At 47.5% G+C, this 20,184-nt stretch overlaps 4 protein-coding genes across 4 annotated transcripts; 3 read left to right on the forward strand and 1 right to left on the reverse strand.

The window, feature by feature from the left end:
- Window positions 1-4,126: 4,126 nt before the first annotated feature.
- ALT_9351 (uncharacterized protein) lies at window positions 4,127-5,903 on the forward strand (the record flags this gene model as incomplete). Its single annotated transcript, XM_089600589.1, has 4 exons — window positions 4,127-4,445; window positions 5,339-5,590; window positions 5,685-5,791; window positions 5,850-5,903. The coding sequence occupies 4 exons, from the start codon at window positions 4,127-4,129 to the stop codon at window positions 5,901-5,903; spliced, it is 732 nt and encodes a 243-aa protein (XP_089455086.1).
- A 394-nt stretch (window positions 5,904-6,297) lies between these two features.
- On the reverse strand, window positions 6,298-11,982 carry ALT_9352 (folylpolyglutamate synthase; the record flags this gene model as incomplete). Its single annotated transcript, XM_089600590.1, has 10 exons — window positions 6,298-6,530; window positions 6,592-6,740; window positions 6,789-7,678; window positions 7,729-7,893; window positions 8,474-9,485; window positions 9,536-10,577; window positions 10,627-10,770; window positions 10,818-11,019; window positions 11,591-11,816; window positions 11,885-11,982. The coding sequence occupies 10 exons, from the start codon at window positions 11,980-11,982 to the stop codon at window positions 6,298-6,300; spliced, it is 4,161 nt and encodes a 1,386-aa protein (XP_089455087.1).
- Window positions 11,983-12,566: 584 nt separating this feature from the next.
- On the forward strand, window positions 12,567-17,160 carry ALT_9353 (uncharacterized protein; the record flags this gene model as incomplete). The annotated part of the gene is made up of 7 exons (XM_089600591.1): window positions 12,567-12,724; window positions 12,788-12,903; window positions 12,993-13,250; window positions 13,316-13,971; window positions 15,386-15,440; window positions 15,499-15,864; window positions 15,932-17,160. The coding sequence occupies 7 exons, from the start codon at window positions 12,567-12,569 to the stop codon at window positions 17,158-17,160; spliced, it is 2,838 nt and encodes a 945-aa protein (XP_089455088.1).
- A 523-nt stretch (window positions 17,161-17,683) lies between these two features.
- Window positions 17,684-20,020, forward strand: ALT_9354 (uncharacterized protein; the record flags this gene model as incomplete). Its single annotated transcript, XM_033561948.2, has 1 exon — window positions 17,684-20,020. One exon carries the CDS (start codon window positions 17,684-17,686, stop codon window positions 20,018-20,020), a length of 2,337 nt encoding a protein of 778 aa, XP_033417839.2.
- Window positions 20,021-20,184: the final 164 nt, after the last annotated feature.

Below are 20,184 nucleotides of genomic sequence, written 5' to 3' on the forward strand. Positions count from 1 at the left end.
GGAAGCATGAAGTGATAGCTTAACAGTAATAGTTATGATGCAGGGTTTACAGCATTTACCTTAGACAAGAGGTTGATGAGCAGGAGTTTACAAAGGTATATATGCCATGGCTATTCACTGCTTTATACTAATCTCTGAATAAGATGATTGGCACTTAGTTTCAGTTGACATATTGCAAGTCTGTTGAAGAGAATCAAGAATAGCCTATGCTTTGTCAATCTGTCCTTTTCTGGAGAAGCACGACTATATATGGAGTATCAACCCATTTTGAGAGATACATCGTTAAAGGGAAACGTACTATGAAGGAATTTGCTGGCTCCAGTTCGATATCCTTGGCTTTGAAGCTTGGTTTCATCTGACTCAAGGTGATACCTTACTGGTGGCAAGTCTTTATCTCAAATCCTTGATTTGCATGGATTGCAGGTCACACTGATCCTGCTGCGTTCCAGCCATAGAGTTGATCATTAAAGCTCTTTCATTGTCTAGTGACAGTGCATCTCTGTCAAGACAGATGGGATAGAATCTATATCTTTTCCTACAGCATCACCCCCTGTTCTATATTGCGCTGCTCTGAACTGTGGGATGCGCTTTTTACTAAAGCAGCTTCCTTTGCCTCTCTACCCAGGCCACCCTTTGCATTCAAATGATAACCACACAGAAAAGGATATGATGATGCAGAATGCTGTGAGCACCACAAAGTAAATACCCAGGAGAAGTCCCCTCCAAGATGTGTTTCTGTCTAAATACCAGCAAACCAGCCCGACAAGGAACTCCATTACAGAAAGATTAAGTAAAACCAGCGGCGCCCAGGCCAATACTAGCTCACCTTAAGTCGCCTTTTCCGCCCCTTAAATTCGAAAAAGCAACATAATGCATATAACGGCGGACGTAATGGCAGTAGTAATGGAGCTATAGGGTAGGCCTTCAGAAGTAGATGCAAGGCTGGAGCTTGTAGGGTGGAAGACTTCCAAAAGTGCAGTGGCGCCAGCAACGCTGATGAAGCCATTCAGAAGGGCAAATATCTTATAAAACCATTGAAGATGTTAGAACACAAGAAACCCTCATGTGTTGAGATCTTCGTTCCTGGAGTGGACGATCAATGACCAGCAAGACGGGACAACCTTTGGCAGATTTGGGAATCTGACCTCAGTACTGAATGTCATATGCTCACGCGATCATGGGTAGTAAGGGACCAACCAGTACACTATTAAACTTTGATTTAATAGATCAGTGCTCTACCTCTGAGAGGTAGTAGTCCAATAATTTTCACCATGCATATCATAGTGACGTCTGAACTGTATTAGATTCACTTTTCATAGCTTGGATCCTTACTGGGACCACAATGAAAGTCAGCCTTTTAAGTATATTCCCAGTCTCTCTCCTTTATGCCCCTATTTAGCTCTTTCAGAGTACATATAGGGAAGTCGGCCTTCTCAGACATCAAACTTAACTTTTATGCTAGGTTCTATTGTGTAAACTTAATAAAGTCGCCAGACTGGTGGGGATGATAATCTGTTCACTACAGAAATTCAAATGAAAGCCTCTCAGTTTGCTATATAAGATGGCTTGAGTAACTTAAACCTTACACCCTTCACATGCAGTAGCAAACATTCTGTCTCTTTCCCTCACAGCCACTTTTCAACTGTTTTCACCTTGACAAGCTTAGGCCACCGCACTATTAGATATAATTAAGTAATCCAAAGGACTTGCTTCATTTAGGTCCCATCTACAAGGTTTTGCCTGATGTCCTGGCCTTAAGCTTAAGAAGATATAATTCTCCTGGGTTGCGAAAAGGATAGTCATCAAAGCTTCAATGATATAGATGAGAGGAACTAGCACAGGACTTAAGAAATTATATAAGAATAACAAAATCATACACACATTGGGATCTAGGATTTTGTTTACATGAGGTGTGTGCTTTGAAGCCTGAGTTTTTAAAACTTTGCATGAGTAAGATGTTCTTGGATCCTCCTTCTATGACCTATAGCACAGTGGCTGCAAGAGACAGCAGCAGCGGCGCTAATGTATATCTTGAAGTCATCATTATCTTGATAAGTAATGATATCTGCATAGATGCCTTGGCTTTAATCACAAGTATCTTTGCCAATAGAAAGTAGTCTGGTTTGCTGTGACTATTTATTCTCTTTTATTGTACTTGGGAACTCACCTTGTGGTGAACTACTCTACTGACAGTATAACATCAAAGACTAAGGGACAAATAGCTTTGGCAATTATTGCCGCAATTAACTCTGCTAAACTTACCTTTATGTATGAACTGACAGGTGGTATTACTCACAACATCCGCAACAAGATGTACTGGTAAATTTTCTAATCAGCTATAATAGCAATTAGTATATCTCCTGCTCTTTTCTGTTAAAACCAGTTGCCTCCTCAGCTGGCTGGGGCTGCGAGATACAGGATGATGATTGGGATACAAGGCAACCCCATTTAGGCTCTGGAACAGTGAGGAACGCTCCATCTGACCAAATAACGCACTATGAGATATTTACCTCGCCCCCTTGTCTATAAGACGTGATTATATTCTTGGAAAGTAAGAAATGCAACATCTTGTCGGCCTGGCCGACCGCTGCGCCCATAGCTGACTGGATCCAGTGGCTTAAACTGGAACCTTTGTGGTTGCCCACAGCGCACCTCCCTGATATTAGGATGCCGAGCTGCCGGGAGTCGCTATTATACTTAGGTCTGGCAGTGTACGGAGTGTAGTGGTCAGTATATAAACATGCTGAGACATGTGGAGTCCATATTTGAGGCCAACAAATAATGGAATTGTAATATCGATGGGCACCGTCTCCTTTTGTCATTGGCGTAATAAAATAGCGTTTTATAGTCCCTCCTAGGCGAAGAACATTCACATGGATAAGGCTGCCTTTCCTTAAGCGATCCAGATGGCGGTTAACTCCGCACTCTTAATTAAGGTGGATGCTACGCCATTTGCCCCACCAGTTATTGTAACCCACCAATAGTTGCTCATGCCGAGCTTACTAGCGGCAAATAGTTCTGCGCCACACCTCCATATAAGATGTACATAGAATGGATCAACAAAGAACATTAAACATCCCAATACACTCATAATATAGTTACTTGATGCAGCATGATGTCAAAGCAGGGATTGTATAGATGAGCCAGCATGGTGATTGCCCACTGCACGCAATACAGGTGGTACATACATATCATACTGGAGTACCATATGATATATATGATTATATGTTACATCTTGTTTTAATCACCATCACCACCTCTACTCCCACCTTATGTCTATTTCTCTATCTTCTCATATTCAGTACATCCAATTACATGCTACATTGTCTATATCTGATATCATATCACATACACCACCAGTGATAAGTCTTGGCTATTTTGCCTCAGATACCCTACGGCGTACAATCAGAAGGCCCATTGGATACTACCTCAGCGCGACGGTCTATTCAGGTGGCCCCATTTGGCCTCTGTTATAACCTGATGCTACTGTCTCATTGCAGAGGGCCCAATGACCGGTCCAACCTGGTCCATCTTTCGAGTGTGGATTGTCACATTATTCAGATCACATGGTCTGACTTGTACGGTGAGATACTCAAGAGCTTCTAGGCATCCAACTGGTATATCTGATATACTATGTAATATGGACTTCGTTTCTAGAAGATAAAATATGAAAAAAACTGGCCAAACCACATCTATATACCTATAGCGTTCTGATAGATTGGGGGGGCTTTGCAATTATACTTTGGCCTACATGAGTTGGCGGTTCATTCGACGACAAATCTAGTACCAACATAATGAAGGACCCACGGGCGATGCAACCAAAATAAGCCTGGTTGTTGCCTCTTCCACCAAGACCTTATATCCAAAACTAACAACATTGGTCTCCAAACAGGAATTCTGTGGTCTCGCTTCAGCGAGTGGGGGCCAAAAGGCTCAACACTCCAGAACATATGTAAACTTCTATCTTGAGATGCTCCACAGTGGAAGCTATACCGAGCAAGAAAGTTATATAAACAGTCATGAAGCCGGGGAGATTGCGATCCAGGAATAACTCAACTTCTTTTGTTCATTCTCAGAAAGAGCCTACTCTCTAACTTAGAATACAAACACTCTTGAGAAATTCAGTATGCTTAGCAGCATCAAGTCCACTCTTCTCGCTTCGCTGGCTCTAGCTTTCACCGCGCAAGCGTGCCTCGAAGTTTCAGGTTATGCTTCCACCGGTCTCGGCGTCCGCGTGAATCTGGAATTCGTCGACAACGGATCAAAGGTCATCGATGGCGGCGTAGATGCCGCTAAGGGCACCATAAACGGTAACGAGGGTTACTCGGTGGACTTTGACTGGAATGAGACTGCGGGCCCCATTCATGTTACCTACAAGACACCCCACGGAGAATTTGTATTCGACGTCGATAACAATGGCTGCAGCTACTGGAACTGCTGCGGAGGTTAGTTTCTTGTCCTATTGGCGCATAAGAGGGAATTGCTAATGAAGACCTAGGTACCATCCCTTGCAGCTGTGCGTCTTGCGAGTTCCGTACTAGACAGTACTGCTGAGCCAATTGATCGAGACATAATGGAGCCTCAGCCAGCACTGTGGTAGGACTAGGGATTCAGAAGGCACAGAATGTACGGAGGTGTGGTGCATAACTATTTTGCTGCTTGTAAGCTTAGCACGAGCAACTATAGCAACCATACACAGGAGCACTAGCAAAATGACTAGACAAGCTATTAGTCTATCCATATCTTAGACTCTAGGTACTTCATCTTTGGTGAAAAAAGCAATTTGAAGCTATTCAAACCCCTTTTTATCATATCAATAAGGATTCAACGCAGCTCCCTCCTGCAAATCACCATACTGCCTGCCTGCCTGCCTGCCTCGTGTTCGAAATCGCTGAAACGCATGCCTAAGATGCCTCATTCGATAAGCGTACATGTTCAAGCTTTGACTATGGCCTCTCTTGGTATTGATATCAAGATAATCTCAAAACAGACAATGTAACTTGCAGCAAGTACAGCAAGTCACATGACTTCAAGGCTCCGGGGAAAGCTACCTTATCATCGCTGTCGCTGTGCACATCGTATCGTGCAGTATAAATGGTACATCAAAAATGAGTTCTGCACAGAAATACCGCTGTTGAATTCAATATTACATTCATCTTTCTTCCTAAAAGTTTTTATCGACGTCATGTCACTCCGGAGTAGCAGTCTCTATCTTCTTTTCATGGTTCTAGTGCTTCTGTCCTGTACATCCTTCACATTAGCTTCCAGTGAGTTCGACCCTTCCCATCGCTATCTGACACTCGTGGCTGTCGACTGACAATCCCTATTTGATAACTAGCACCAGCATCATTCTGCAAATGTACCTGCTTCACAAATAGCACGATTATACCCTTGGACTCTCCGAATCCCGAGTCGACTCCACCTCTTAATTCCTTTGACCTTCGCGATGACAACGCTACGTCTCACGAGAAAAGGGTCAACAAATATCGCGCTCTGAGCTGCAATGACTGCAATCGCAAGTTCTGCCTGGATTATAATCTACCGATGTGTAAAGGCGCAAAGGAAGATGATGTCTTCACAACCTGCTTCCGTATGGCATAGCCTCCACTGCCTGGTCGAAGGAATCTTGACACGGGTTATCCCATATTCTCTAGAGCTATAGCGGCTGACCTTGTGGCAATCAGAGCGAGATTCCAGGAAGGACGAGGCTATAGTCTTCATCTTCATCATCGCCACCAGCGGTCTCCTGACCTGGGCAGCTTGCAAGCCATGGGTAGAAAAGTGGCTCGAGGTATGGGGTGGTCAGGGACGAGCGTCTTCAGAACAGCGGACTAACTTGATGTGTTCAGGCAGCACGAGAAAGACGATCGTATATTCCAGTTTCTGAGAACGCTGAACGTTAGCAATCGATACCAGGATGATTGTCGGTTGATCGATACATCAGTTCTACTTCTTTATCACTTGGCTTGGTTCCGCGATATCCTCTATGAAAACTTCCTTCTGCCACGCTGTTACGGCATCCGCTCACGCAACTTGCGCATAGCGCTTCAATCACAGGGCATCAGAGTTGTTCATCGGCTCACTGACGGAATATAAGACCTACAAGACCTAGTGTTGATTTGGATCCGCTGACAAATAAAGAACAATCTATTAGTTGCATAGGTTGAGGATCATTAGGCATTAACCTCCCGAACACAGACCAAAGTGTTTCCGCTCGCAGCAGATTGATTGGCTTAAAAGCTCACAGTGGAGGCCAAATCGACTTATCGAGAAGACCCTAGTACATTAACGCCTACCTTAATGTGACGATGGCCTCAGAAATCTGAGTGCTCCTCCAACCATGTGCAAGCTCCCCGTTACAAGCACTTGCATTCCATCTTCACGGCCTCCCATTATTCTGGCAAGCGTCACTGCTCTCTCGATGGTTGGCGTACTTGTAACCGTAGCCTGGGGATCAAGTTCCTTCCACACCGAGGAGTACAAAGCGCATAAATCATGGATTCGAGCCTCAGAGGCTTCCGTGACTCGGTCTGATCACACAATGTTAGCTCATCAGTTATGATCTGCAAAAGCTTCGACTGTTCTATTTACCGATAGAGTCATCCTCTTTCTCTTGATAGGTAGTGAAAATGACATGGTCAGGTTTCACTTTGTTTTTGAATAGTGCATGCGCGAGAGATCGAACGAGCGTCACCCCATCTCTCGCTTCTGATAAATGACTGAAAATAAGGGTGCGGCACCTTTGTATTTTAGCTGACAGCCATTTGAAACTGAATTAGTCGACTTACTTTCGGTCATTACTGGCGTTCTTAGCAAACCATTCTGCAGCTTCTTCTAGACTCAGAACGTTGTGCGCCCCATCCACGAACCATTGTACTTGCCCTTCATCTATAACTTCGAATCTCCCAGTCAACGAGAAACTTTCAACACCATGATAGATGTCTTCGTCAATAATTGTATGGCCAGGCGCCTTCGCATGAATGAATGCTCTACTGAGCTCAAGTGCCAAGGAACAGTTCAATCGTTGCACTGGGACGCTGAGTACTCTACCATCAGTGGGAAGGCACTCATTCGTTGAAACGAACGTCAACGTCGTGCCTTTATCAAGAGCACGGTTGCGCATAACCTCCGCAGGGCCCGGTTTCTGGTTTACAGAGAATGCAGGGGCACCAGGTTTAAATATCCCTGCTTTATGCCAGGCGATTGTCTCGATGGTAGGTCCAAGCTGTGCAACATGATCCATTCCAAGGGACGTGATTCCTGTCGCAACAGGGCTCTGGATCACGTTTGTAGCATCGTACTCTCCGCCGTGGTGGACCTCAAAAATTGCAGCCTGTACTCCTTCTCTGATGAAAGTGTGGAAAGCCAACAGGACCAGAAACTGGAGGTATCGAGGCTGCCTAGCATTTCCTGAATCCTGCTCTATATCCCCAGGCATAATGCGATCCCACACTTCAAAGAAGTATTTGGTAAACAAATCTTCGGTGACTGGATGGTCGTCGAGCTGTATTCTTTCACGAATGCATTGCAGATGTGGACTGGTGTAGAGCCCAATGCGCTTGGGAAATCCTGTCCTCATACCATGTGCACGAAGGATGGCGCGTGTAAAAGCGCAGGTGCTACCTTTCCCCTTCGTACCGCTGACATGAATTACATTCAAGCTGTTGACCGCATTATCCTAGAACAAGTCAGATTGTTGGTGTACCACAGCTCATAAATCACTCGTACCGAGTGTCCTAGGAGCTGCAGCCATTCCTTCATTCCAACCAAGCTGGGCAGACCTTTCAGAGAATTCCCTTTCATTGTCGTTGTACCTTGGACGGTGGAAACCGAAGTTATCAGACTCGTTGGTCGGGCTTTACGCCTTCTAGTTTCGAGGAGTTTGAGCGCATTCTTCCCGTCGTTAGTCCTGGTATCACAGCTCTGTAGAAGGAAATACCTCGTAAGTGCGCTTCATTATGCCTTCTGTGATGATTTAATTCGGATGTGACAATTCCACCACCACTTTTGAGGTTGCCCTCCGATTTCCTTCCTGGGTCTGTCAGGGTGTCTTAAGCTGGCATGTGTGCACACTACACTAAATACACTAAGTCCGTTACCCCGCAACAGCTAAGGTACTTAGTACGAGTCGCAGCCGGCCTGTCTGACAAACAGTTGCCGGGGTTGCGCCAAAAGCTTTAACCTCATTTTTCTAGCGCTTGCTACTGAAAGAAGGTTTCGGTTATCGACTATAAATTAACGCCTAAAGTAAACCTCCGTACGTGCCATCAAAAGAAATCACCGAATCGTTTCTGTGCCTTCATAGAGACAGATGCGTGGCTTTGGTGATATAGTCATGCCAATGCGAATTGAAAAGGGGAATCCAATATACCCGAGCCTCCGATGCCATGTTTGTTCTCGCCTCTTGCAGAATATGCTTGCTATCTGTCTCACACCCCATCATTAAAAGTGTATGTGCGACGGAACAACGCACAAGACCAGCATTGAAACTCTTGTCCTGGCCCAGGCGCCCCAAGGCCGATAAAGCGTTTCTCCAGCGCAAAATCGCTTGCTCCCACTCTGACTGCTTATGAGAAATCCTCGCCAGTGAAATCCAGAGGCGGAAAATGTTGAATTGAGCATTATAGTCCGGTTCATCAGAAGACGAAAATGCGCGATGAAGCTCAAGCAGAAGCTCCTCCGCCTGCGCAAACATGTTCCGTTCCAGGTATGTCTCCGCGAGCGACATTCTTAGCCGTCGGCCCGTGGCAATGTCTTGCGTGCCCTTCTCTCTCATTGGGGTCAACTCCTGAATCAAGAGCTTTTCTGCCTCAAGAGGCTGTCCCAATTCGCACCGTAGGTCGGCGACTTCCGAAAGGAGGACCCGATACCAGCCAGTTCCCTCGAAGTATTCGTCTAGAAGGCAGTCTTGAAGGACACCGTTGAGTTGAGCCAGGGCTTCATGGAAGAGGCCCTGGAGTCGAAGGGTCTTACCCAGAGTTATATCCCGGGCTCTTGAAGTTATTTTTTCAAGAGAGGAAGGGGCAATGTCCAGCGGCGACCACTCTGTCAACTCCGCTTTCGCTTCGACGAGCTTCCCTTCGCGAATTAGGTTCTCCGCGAATGAAATGACGAGCTCGCCACGTTGGGCGTTATATCTCCTACTCAATTCCAACTCTTTCTCTTTGGGCGTAGCCGCGTCGTGCAAGAATTTATACAGGGCGCTCTCCGACTCTCTTAACTTCCCTGACATTCTCATTACCGAGCTCTCTCTAAATGCTAGCCAGGCGTTAAGGAAACGATCATTGTCACCTTCGAGGAGCTTTTTGGTACGGTCGATTGCTTCAACTTTCCATTTTGCATTCGAAAACCGTGAAGCAGCGAGAAGAGTCGATGCGAGTTCGTGCCGAAAGGAGGCAGGGTCTCCGTGCTCGAGACACATTGCATCATATTCAGAAAGGACTCGACTCAGATGGGGTAGCAACGTCCTTCCAACCTCTCCATTCCTGTGCCACACATTAGCGACTGATTTTCGGAGAAAAATGAAGGAACTTACAGCGGCTCGAGGAAGCGATTCCTCGGAAACGCGTGACAAACGAGTAAAAGAGCTTGCCATCGCCATTTTCTCACATCAACTGGTGATAACCGTTTTATAGCACAGTATTGGACAAGCGGATGAATGGAAAAGCTTCTAAGGCCTTCGGATTCTTTGTTGCAGGAAATCAGCGAGAAGGAAAGTAGCTTCTCCACGGCCATGTCAAACTCAAAGTCTCCTTGGATGACCTGGACCAAGTGTTTCTCCACCCCTTCCGTTTCCGCAGTTACCTCGATCATTTCCCCATCCTCACTCCATCTTCTTTGGGGAGTGGTGCCTCGATGTAGAAGCATTTCCGGAATCGAAGACTGTTCCAGAAATGAGACCAGAAGAAGCAAAGAGGCAGCTCCCGGGGACTCCCGCTCCACTTGTTTAAAGTTGATTTCCCAGGTCGTTAAGACTGCCTTTTCAGAGTCTCCAAGACGGGAAGCGAAGCCAAGCAGATCGTCTCGCCGAGTCCTGTACAGCCTACAATATTGCTGAAGACTTCGATGCCTTGAGCGAACGAATGCTCCAGCTTGTACCAAGGCGAGAGGGAGAGACCCGAGAAGTCCTGTAACGGTCCTTGCGTCTTCAATGTCACCTTCAGTAGGGTGCTGGATCCCTGACTTTTCGAGTAGTAGTTGCACTGCATCGCCTTCCCTCAGGGGACTCAAAATATGGCCGTTCTCGGCTATGCTGCCAATCACCGCCTGGTCACGACTGGTGATAATAATGTGGCCCCAGTTCACGGCCGGGTAAAACTTATGAAGTGGTACTGTGTCCAGATCATCAGCGTTATCGAACACCAGAAGCCATTTACTGTTTTCAGGCCGAGATAGCCAGCTTTTAACGGCTCTGATCTTGTCCTTGGAGTCTCCAAGTCGAAGAAGGTCATGTAAGCGGTCAAAGTCTGCCGTAAGCGAGGCCATTGATGTTGCGTTTACAAAGGCAATCCCCGACTTGTACTTTGCCAAATTTTGGACGGCATAGTGCAAAGCTGTCTGCGTTTTCCCCGTCCCTCCTGCGCAAGATTAGCAAGAGTGTATGTGTACCAAAATCCAGGAACCTACCGAGACCACATATCGCAAATGTCCGTCTGGTTTGTGGCTGGTTCTGGTCTTCATTGAAGCACGTCTTCAGCATATCAAATACATCATCTCTTCCGCGGAAGAACGAACATGGCTGTGTCTGTAGGTCGAATGGAATGCAAGACTCTACTTAGGAGTCAGTATGCACGACAAGAATGTCCCTAGAATCTCACCATTGTTTTGATCCGTGAAAGACCGCGTTCCACCCGGATGGCCACTGCGTAGGGTCTGAGCAAACTCTTTCAGCCGAGAAAGCACGGGTCGAAAGGACCGATCCTGCGAAGACCTGAATCTGGCAATATTCCTGTGGTCGGCGAATTGGGGAACGGTGATCTCATGAGGAACGTTTAGAACCGCGGAGCGTTGGTCAACAATCTAGAGGCGGGGTTAGCCAGGTGGAACAATCAAAGCTGTCTCGAGATGGGATTACTAGTTTTCTTAAAAAAGGGCCGATGGAGGTGAACTCGAGCTCGTAGAAGGATACAAGACGGATTTTCTTTCTCCTCTTGAGGAAGTCTTCAGTAATTTCTAACAGGGCCTCTGAGTCCTTCTGCAGTGTCCTTATAAGCGCACGAGGAGTTCTTATTGGTGAGAATGTTGCGACAATATTCGCCAGGACCTTTCCCGTGGCTGCGAGGCTGCTACCATTGTGAGGCGTGCCTAAAGCCTTGTCAGAAGATGATGTATATCCGAATCCTTGGGATTACCTTACCAAGAAATAAAATTCCATATACACTCTGTTGGACGCGCTCTTGCTCCTCGGTACAACCTATCAACAGCGCCTTTACATAGGCTAAGCAAAGCTCCGAAATTTAATCAAATGAGGGCAGTCACCTTCTTCGCTACGATTCCCCCCAGGCTGTGGCAAACAAACACGATAGGCCGGGATTTCTCCTTGATGTCGAGTTAGCGAAAAAATGCTAAAGGACGGGGGGCCATCACTGACATCTTCCGTTGTCCGGAGATCTACAAGCTCAGCGAGCAACTTCAATGATATACTTCGTAAATCTTGCTGCGCGGTAAAATTCTTGAAGCGGGCATTATATCCAAAGGTCATGATACGGATGTCTGGAATTGCTGCAGGTAGAAGATCTCTTAGCCACATCACTCTAGTTTCCGTGTGAGTCCATGTGTTGATAGGGTCCCCGTTCAGGCCATGAATCGCGACCAAACTGTATCCTGATCAGCCTTCCGTCCAACTTTCATTATAACGAGGTATCTGATTGATAAGGAACCTTACTCAAAGACAGTCTTATTAACCCGGTTTTCGTCTTCAGAAGCAGACGTGTTCTCTGGGTCATGAACAACGATAATCCCATATTCACTGTCTTTAGTCATTGTGTGGTAACCGGGTTAGACTAGTTACAGAAAAACATTTTGAGTTGCAAGGGGACGAAGAATTGCATTGTGCTTGGACTGGCAGTTTAAAAGTCAAGCAATCCGTCGAGCTTGTGATGGTAGTGGGATGACTAGGTACTTAGTGAATGCAAGTCACCGTATACCGCCAATACAATCGCCTGAGGAGCCGCCAAATCCATCAAACGGCTAAATATGTGCGATCATCATGTGTCAATACAGAAACCTGGACCTCTGGCATCCAATTATCTTATGATTCTAATGTAAAACACCGCAAATGGTACAAGGACGAGAGATGCGCTAGAATCACTATCCTATGGCAGGAATATGGACGTGTGAGACTAGGTGGGATTTAGATAATTGGCATCCCTTCTCTGTACCCTGCTTGCCGTTTCTGAATAAATTTGTCAGATAGTTTGTCTGGGGCAGGCCCGGTAGAGTTCAAAAGTACAATTTATTAGCGTATAAGCTTTCCCATCCTCGGCCCCTCACTGGTGAATACTTAATTTCAACTCTCTCACATCTTTTGCTCTGTAGGTAGAGATCTCTGCCACTGAAAACCGCACATGGCTTCTGCAAAAACCTCACCTGAAAGCCTCCAAGCCATCCCAACTACAGCTACAGTTTCACAACACAGACACCAAAATGTGGCCAAGGAAGGACATGAGGGTGTGGACGCCTGGCTGCAGGCGTTAGGTGCCTTTCTCATTTACACAGCAACATGGTGAGTCGGTGCGTAGTCTCTTATCCTGTTCAACCCATGGTGCTCATCGTTTCTTTATTGTAGGGGTCTGTTAAGTGCCTATGGCTCGTACGAAAGCTTCTATGAAACAACCCTGTTGTCTTCCACGCCCTCGACCACAATTTCTTGGGTCGGCACGCTACAGGGTGTCATTCTCATCTGTAAGTCACCACACTTCTAAGAGTCAAAAGACACTACCAGGTCGAAGTGAAGAAGATTCGCGAGATTAACCGGGGACCTTGATTTACAGTGGGGGGCGTCATATCGGGGCCGATCTTCGATCGTGGATATATCAGGGAGCTCTTAATCATAGGTACAGTAACAACAGTATTGGGCGTCATGATGTTGAGCTTAGCCCGCGAATACTACCAGATTCTTCTGGCACAGGGTGTTTGTGTCGGTATCGGAAGTGCAATCCTATATGTGCCCAGCATTAGTCTCGTTGCATCGAGGTTTCAACAACGTCGCCCATTGGCCATGTTCATAGCCACCACCGGCACCGCATTTGGTTTGTCCTCCATGACTTCCCCCCTTCTTCCCGTCGATATCCTCACTGACTAGGCACACATGCAGGTGGGATAATCTACCCCATCATATTCTCGAGACTTCAGCCCAAGCTCGGCTTCCCGTGGGCAACTCGAGTTCTCGGCTTCGTGACGCTGGGTGAACTAATTATAGCGATGGCAATCATATTACCCAACACCAAGAGCAAGGCCCCCCATAATGTCCGCTCCCTTCTGGATCCCACCGCATTCCGCGACCCAGCCTTTATGGCCTTCTGCGTAGCTCTATTCCTCATGTGGATCGCCTACTGGGTCCCCTTCTTTCTACTGCCCACCTTTGCCCAATTCAAAGCCGGCGCAAGCTCAAATCTAGCCTTCTATGTCCTAGTCATCTGTAACGCATCGACCATTCCTGGTCGGTACCTGGCGGTGCCACTTGCAAACCGATTGGGGCCCGCGCTCACCATGGGCGGCTTCGCGCTGGCATCCAGTGTCCTCCTCTTCGGCTGGATTGGTGTTAAATCAGTGGGTTCCACTGTCGTCTGGGCGGTGCTCATTGCTTTGTTCATGGGGCCACTAGCAGTTCTATATCCGATTATTGTGCCTCATCTTTCGCCAGAAAAAGACCTCGTCGGTACAAGGATGGGTATATCATCGGCTGCGGCGGCGCTGGGGACTTTACTCGGCTTTCCAGTTACATCTGCCTTGAATGACATTGAAATGGAGGTATTCTGGAAGAGCCAGTGTTTGAATGGTTGTTGCATGTTTGGTGGGGCTGTTCTGATGATATACGTCTATTATAAGATGCCCAGAACTTGACCACTGTGGCACACCGGTCTTTCGGCACGGTCTCTCGCTTATTTTCTCAGACTGGTCATGTGACGGTTGGGCCATAGCGTCATGATTGATTGTCCACATTGAATTCCCTAGCCACTTAGGAGATCTTCAATCTCTCTGCTTACTTTCGACGGAGGTGGTAAGGTGAAGTACTAGTGAAGTACTATATACATACTCCGGTGGTTATAATAGAGTATCAAAGGTACCATGGAGTGAGCATTCTGAAAGTTCAGCTTGATTGGCTATTGAAGGAGAAACATCTAGAAAAGCAGGCGCTAACAAAATACCGGGCTGCTGTAAGCCGTAGACTAATGCACAATGGTACTAGTGTAACGTTAGTGCTGGGAAGTGACATTTGCATCGACGAGCTAGAGAGGTAGAGTTGCATAAGATTTTCATCCAAAGAGGTGGACTTCTATAGAGTCAAGTTTTTAAACTTTGTCAGATTGCCGTATGATATTCAATCTTTGCCACTATAGAGAGGTATAGTATATATGCTGAACTCCACATATCATGGGTTAAAAATCTGCTGTCTGCCGATTGCCACCTCCATCCCATGGTATACTTTGTACGTCAGAAGACAGTTAAGCAGTCGTCATTTTGTGCCAGGCCAGGCTGATTTTTAGGAGGCAGATGTGCTTGACTGGCTCCCATAATAGAAAAGTTTTTTAGCTGAACAAGAAGGATGGCAAATCCGTTTTCCACCGTCATATTCCCATCAAGGGGTGATGTGATTGTAGATGTCCTACGAGCCCGTGCACATGTTCTAGATAGCCCGTGGTGAAATAGAGCGCTATCCTTGTCATTGTAAGGCTGTATTTATGGGTGAAAGAGATTTTTTATCTGCTATGGATCAAATGCCTGGAAGCAGGAATAAAATCCACGCACTAGGCGCAAGAAACCTGATTGTGGTTCCAGTATTTTCCTCCGACCGGGGGTTTCCCCCTTCATATCAGCAGGTGGCTGTCATTCCCCGCTTTCAACTTTTTCTCTTCCTCTTCCTCTCCCGACCATCCTCCTAAATCCAAGTTCAATTAAGGATTTTCATTTCACATACTTCCTCATCCCGCAATCTTGACGCCTTACTAGATCCGGCTTTACAAGAAAAAGAATAGAAAGCGAAAACGAGGGAATCAACCCGATAACAACTGCAAAGCCGTAGGGCATACCATAATACTGCGGCTGGGATCTTTGGATTCCGACTTTAAAAAAGAGCAAGATCACCTGGGAGACTCGCCATAGTGTTGGGGGGCTTGCCGTAAGAATTTAAGAATTTTCTGGAGATATGGTATTAACACGCCAGACAAGACAAATCACCTCGGACGATGCATTTCCTACTACTCAGCTATTCCTGCTCGGTATGTGATTCACCTGTCATCTATCGCACCCTACATACTTACGTTCTTGGGGCAACAGCAATATGCCGTGTCGCAGAGCCCATCGCTTTGACCTCCATATTCCCATACTCATGGGTTATGGTCAAGGATTTTCGAGTAGCAGATCGCACAGATGCTTCCTTCTTTGCCGGGATCCTCGTGTCCGCTTTTTCTCTTGCCGAAGCCCTTACCGGTATGTTCTGGGGAGGGCTTTCGGATCGGATCGGTCGTAAGCCGGTCCTTCTGTCCGGTTGCTTCGGTACCATCCTATCCCTTCTCCTTGTGGGATTCGCGCCAAATTTCTGGGTAGCGCTCTTAGGTCGCGCTCTTGGTGGTCTACTGAACGGGAATATCGGAGTCATTCAGACAATGGTTGGGGAACTAGTCAAGCGACCAGAACATGAACGTAAGTGAAATGTTCGAAGATGCCCTTCAATTGGAGCAGGAGCATTAGCTCATCGTGACTGTTATAGCTCGAGCCTACGCCGTGATGCCGTTTGTCTGGTCAATAGGAACTATTATCGGTCCCGCGATTGGAGGTTTGCTTGCGAAGCCCGCCGACAGCTATCCATCTCTGTTCTCCGCCAACGGTCTTTTCGGCAAATTTCCCTACCTGTTGCCGAATCTGGTCTGCTCCCTCTTGCTCCTTCTCAGCATAGTTGGCAGCTGGTTATTCTTGCAAGAGACCCATCCTGGTCTGCAGCATCAGAATGGTTCCGAAGACCACGATCATACGTCTGCCGAAAGTCCTCTTTTGGCCACCGCAGGAGCGACAGCCAATGCAGGTGTAGATCTACGCGCGGAATCATATGGTACCTTCAACCAAGTTCGCTTGCAGGCAGATGAAGATTGGTTTGTGAATGCCGACGGTTCAAAATTCAAGACGCAAAAACAACCCGTTTTCACGTACCGAGTTGTCTCGCTCATCATCGCGTTATCCATCTTTACTTATCACTCCATGACGTACGATCATCTCTTGCCTATTTTCTTGCAGGACAAGAATGGCAGGAATGTTTCCGGCCTCAGTAACGCGCCGCTTAGCTTCCCTGGCGGACTCGGCCTTTCTACACGGACAGTCGGCCTGATTATGTCTTCGGATGGCATCATTGCGCTCGTTATTCAGAGTTGCATTTTTCCCATTCTGGCTCAGTTACTGGGGGTCTGGAAACTATTTGTGGTGGTGACTGTGTTGCACCCTATCGCCTACTTCATCGTTCCATTCCTCATGTTTCTACCCCAAAGCTCCGTCATCTTCGGCATTTACATATGCCTTATCGTTCGCAACATCCTTTCGATAATCGATTATCCTGTGCTGCTGATTCTCATTAAGCAAGCAAGCCCTTCGGAATCGGTCATGGGAAAGATCAATGGGCTAGCTGCTTCTGCCGGTGCCGTCGCTAGGACTATTGCTCCTCCTATTGCTGGTTTCCTGTACAGCACTGGTGCCGATATGAATTTCACTGCTATCGCATGGTGGGGAAGCTCTTTGGTTGCTGCCCTGGGTGCTGTGCAGCTGTGTTTCATGAAGCACAAGAAGCATACCTCCGCTACAATTCGGCCGGCTATGCCTTGCCATTATCATTACGTTCCAGATGAGTCCCAACCTCAAAAGGAGACCATCCATATCATAGTGACGGACACCGATGCTAATGCAGACGGTGCGGGTACGTCCCAATCCCGCCGTTATTCGTTTTTGACATAGATTGAAGATACCATGTATGAGTGATATTAGTGCTAGAGGGCTTTCGCCTTTTCATGATTAGCTACAAAATGGCGTTTTGGTGTACAGTATCAGTGGTCACGGATCACTAGATTAAGATTTCAGTTTTTATCGGTAGCCTCAAATATCAGAGTAAAAATTGCACATTCTAGAGAGGTACCACAGTTCACATTCGCTACTTTCGCACTCCTTGGCAGGCTTGTCGTTAATTATACACTACAAAAGGCGGTAAGAGCAGATCACAGAATTGCCACGTTCCACCGCCACTGTAGACACTAAATCCCATCGGGAATAGCTTTGTTTACAGCATCATCCTGGCAACGAGCCGAAAATAATAAACCACATCACTAACTGTCCTTGCACTGCTCGAGTCAGACGTTATCCGTTGCTGTGCATACCATCATCACTCACCTTGGGTTGATGATTCTAGAGCCTACAAACGTTGTTTGAACACATACAATTCATATGTCAATCCTCTTGCCCTTCACTTAACCAGAACCCATTCATGATTGTCATGTCCAAACCTCTGTCTCCGTTGACGACCTCGCGCCAAAATTCGCGAGCCTTTTCGCCGGGATTTAATGGATTGGAAGCTGAGATGGATGAATCCTTGGTGAATGAGAGCGGCTCTGAGAATGTCTTTGCTAGTCCGAAGAAAACGATTGACGGCGGCGCCGATACAACTACCCCCCAAAGTGAGCGCTATTCAGCTACGTATCGCACGCAGGATTCCATTCTGGATGTCGGAGATCTTGAGTCTGTCAAAGAACAGCCCAGCTCGCCGTTTCAGTACGATGGTCGAGACCCTACAGTTGACTTTCGGATGCTCGGTAACCGACAGGTCTCGGGTGGGGTGAGCGATCGTTCGATGACTCCCAGAAAGCGCTCCTACAGTCATTGTCCAGAAGATGAGGATATGACGGAAAGTTCAAGTGATAGAAGCAAGAAGGGAATGAGCCGACGGGACATACCCGACATTCAAGTCTACGTCGACGAGGAGCCCCAAATGCATGAAAGAGAAATCGCTGGAGGCACTGGATACGAAATCGCCACTAGCATGGTAGAGGAAAAACGCAATGAGGGAATGAGCACTGTCCTTGACGAACATAATGACTACGATGATTCTTTTTCCGAAAAGGAGAACTTGGAAATGAAGGCTGCAGATGATGTTATGAATGACGACTCTCATGATCCCATGGATGACACATGTTTCAGTACTTTCTCCGCCGTTCCTAACGCAGACATGACATCGTTCGCGAAACTGCGAGGAGACTCACCATTCAAGGCAGCTCGACTATTACCCAGCCCGGGAAGAATGGATGAAAATCAATCCAGAAGCCCCGTACCAGCTACCCCTGATACTTCCAGGAGATCACAAAGGCAATCCGCACTCATCGACATCGGCACACCCATCGCTTCTCCCACTCCCAAGAGGCGAGAATGCAGGGATATGGGGAACGCAAGCGAAACGCCAAACTTGCTTGACCTGACAGATCAGCCAAACTTCTTTCCACGTCAACGCTATAGTATCCAGAAGGAGCGATATTCGCCCTCGCGACGTTCGCCGCTGAGGACTCTCCGAGAATCCATTCGGTCTCCTTCAAAGGTCTCGCTGCTCGACTTTGACATTCCTGCGATTCCGACGCCTAGGTCTATACCAACCGTCACACCCCGAGAGTTGGAATCTTTGAAATCCGGGTTCCTCTCTGAGATATCCTCACTCAAGGCGACGCTGAGCGGGAAAGAGGCGGAAGTCTCCAGCCTGAAGAATGCTGTTGCGGATGCTGAACGGCGGGTTGGAGAAGCTCTTGAGGAAGTCCGTAATGAAGCTGCGCGGAAAGAGGCTCTCGAAATTGAGCAAGCCGAATGGCAGCGGCGGGGTCAAGAGATGGAAGACGTCTTGCGAACTGTCAGGGCAGATATTGTTGAGGGTGAGCGGGAGAAGGAGCGGCTTATTAGGAAGGTCGAAGAGGCGGAGAAAGGCCGGGAACATCTGGAAAGGCGCATGGTCGAGTTGGAGAGCCAGCTATCGGCTGCGCGTAAGTCAGCTCCCAATGAGCCTGGCGACGACGGAAGTGCGCACCGCACGAACACTGCCGAGGAGACCGCAAGGGAAGTACAAGATGCCGTCGAAAAGGTTGCACGTGAGCTCCACACCTTGTACAAGAGCAAACATGAAACCAAGGTTGCTGCTTTGAAGAAGAGTTACGAAGCCCGGTGGGAAAAGCGCGTGCGGGAAGCCGAGAACAAATTCAAAGCCGTCAGCGAGGAGAATGAGCGGTTGAAAAACGAGCGCGATGCTGCTTTGTCGGAGGCTTCCCGCCCTGATGCTAGCATCATGGCCCACCAGAATAACGGGCACGAGACAGAGAAACACGTTTTGGAGGCCCAAATCAAGGGTCTGCAGCAAGAGATGGCAACCCTCAAGCAGGACAACGAACGGTTGCATGCCGAGTTGAAGCTAGAGAGAGCAGAAAAGGGAGAGCTCGTCGCCGCCGTGGATGAATGGCTGGCAATGCAGCAGAACGTGCCACAGCCGTCTGGCGCCTCCGAGTCTCCCATTGTGAGTGCGGAGTATGAAACACCCGAGCCGGAGCCTGCCACGGCACAGTCAACAGAAGAGTTCAGAAGAAGTATCGACCGCAGTGGCTCCAGTGGTAACCAGCCTGCTAGCACAGGATCTGGCAACGGGGAGAAGAGGATTCCTAAGATTGGCGCACCAGCGGGTCGGCATATCAGAGGCAATAGCGGAGGCAAGTCGGGCATTGCCGTCTTTACTCCAGGTCGCGGTGTAGGCGGTATTATGGGTTCCATAGAACGCATGGGACGTGGCGGTGTCTAGGAGTCGTGTTTTCTGCCTTATCATTAGTTTATTTTCCCCTCTTTCCTTGCTAGTGTTGCCCTTTCTTGTTTGTTCTCTGATATTCCCCATGAGCACAGTACGGTCCCGAAGCTTTCCTTTGCTTTCTTCAAGTTATGAAAGTTGCCTGTCAGAGATATCCTGTT

The sequence above is a fragment of the Aspergillus lentulus genome (genome assembly GCF_001445615.1).
Source record: "Aspergillus lentulus DNA, contig: Alt17, strain: IFM 54703, whole genome shotgun sequence".
In the NCBI taxonomy this organism is placed as follows: domain Eukaryota; kingdom Fungi; phylum Ascomycota; class Eurotiomycetes; order Eurotiales; family Aspergillaceae; genus Aspergillus; species Aspergillus lentulus.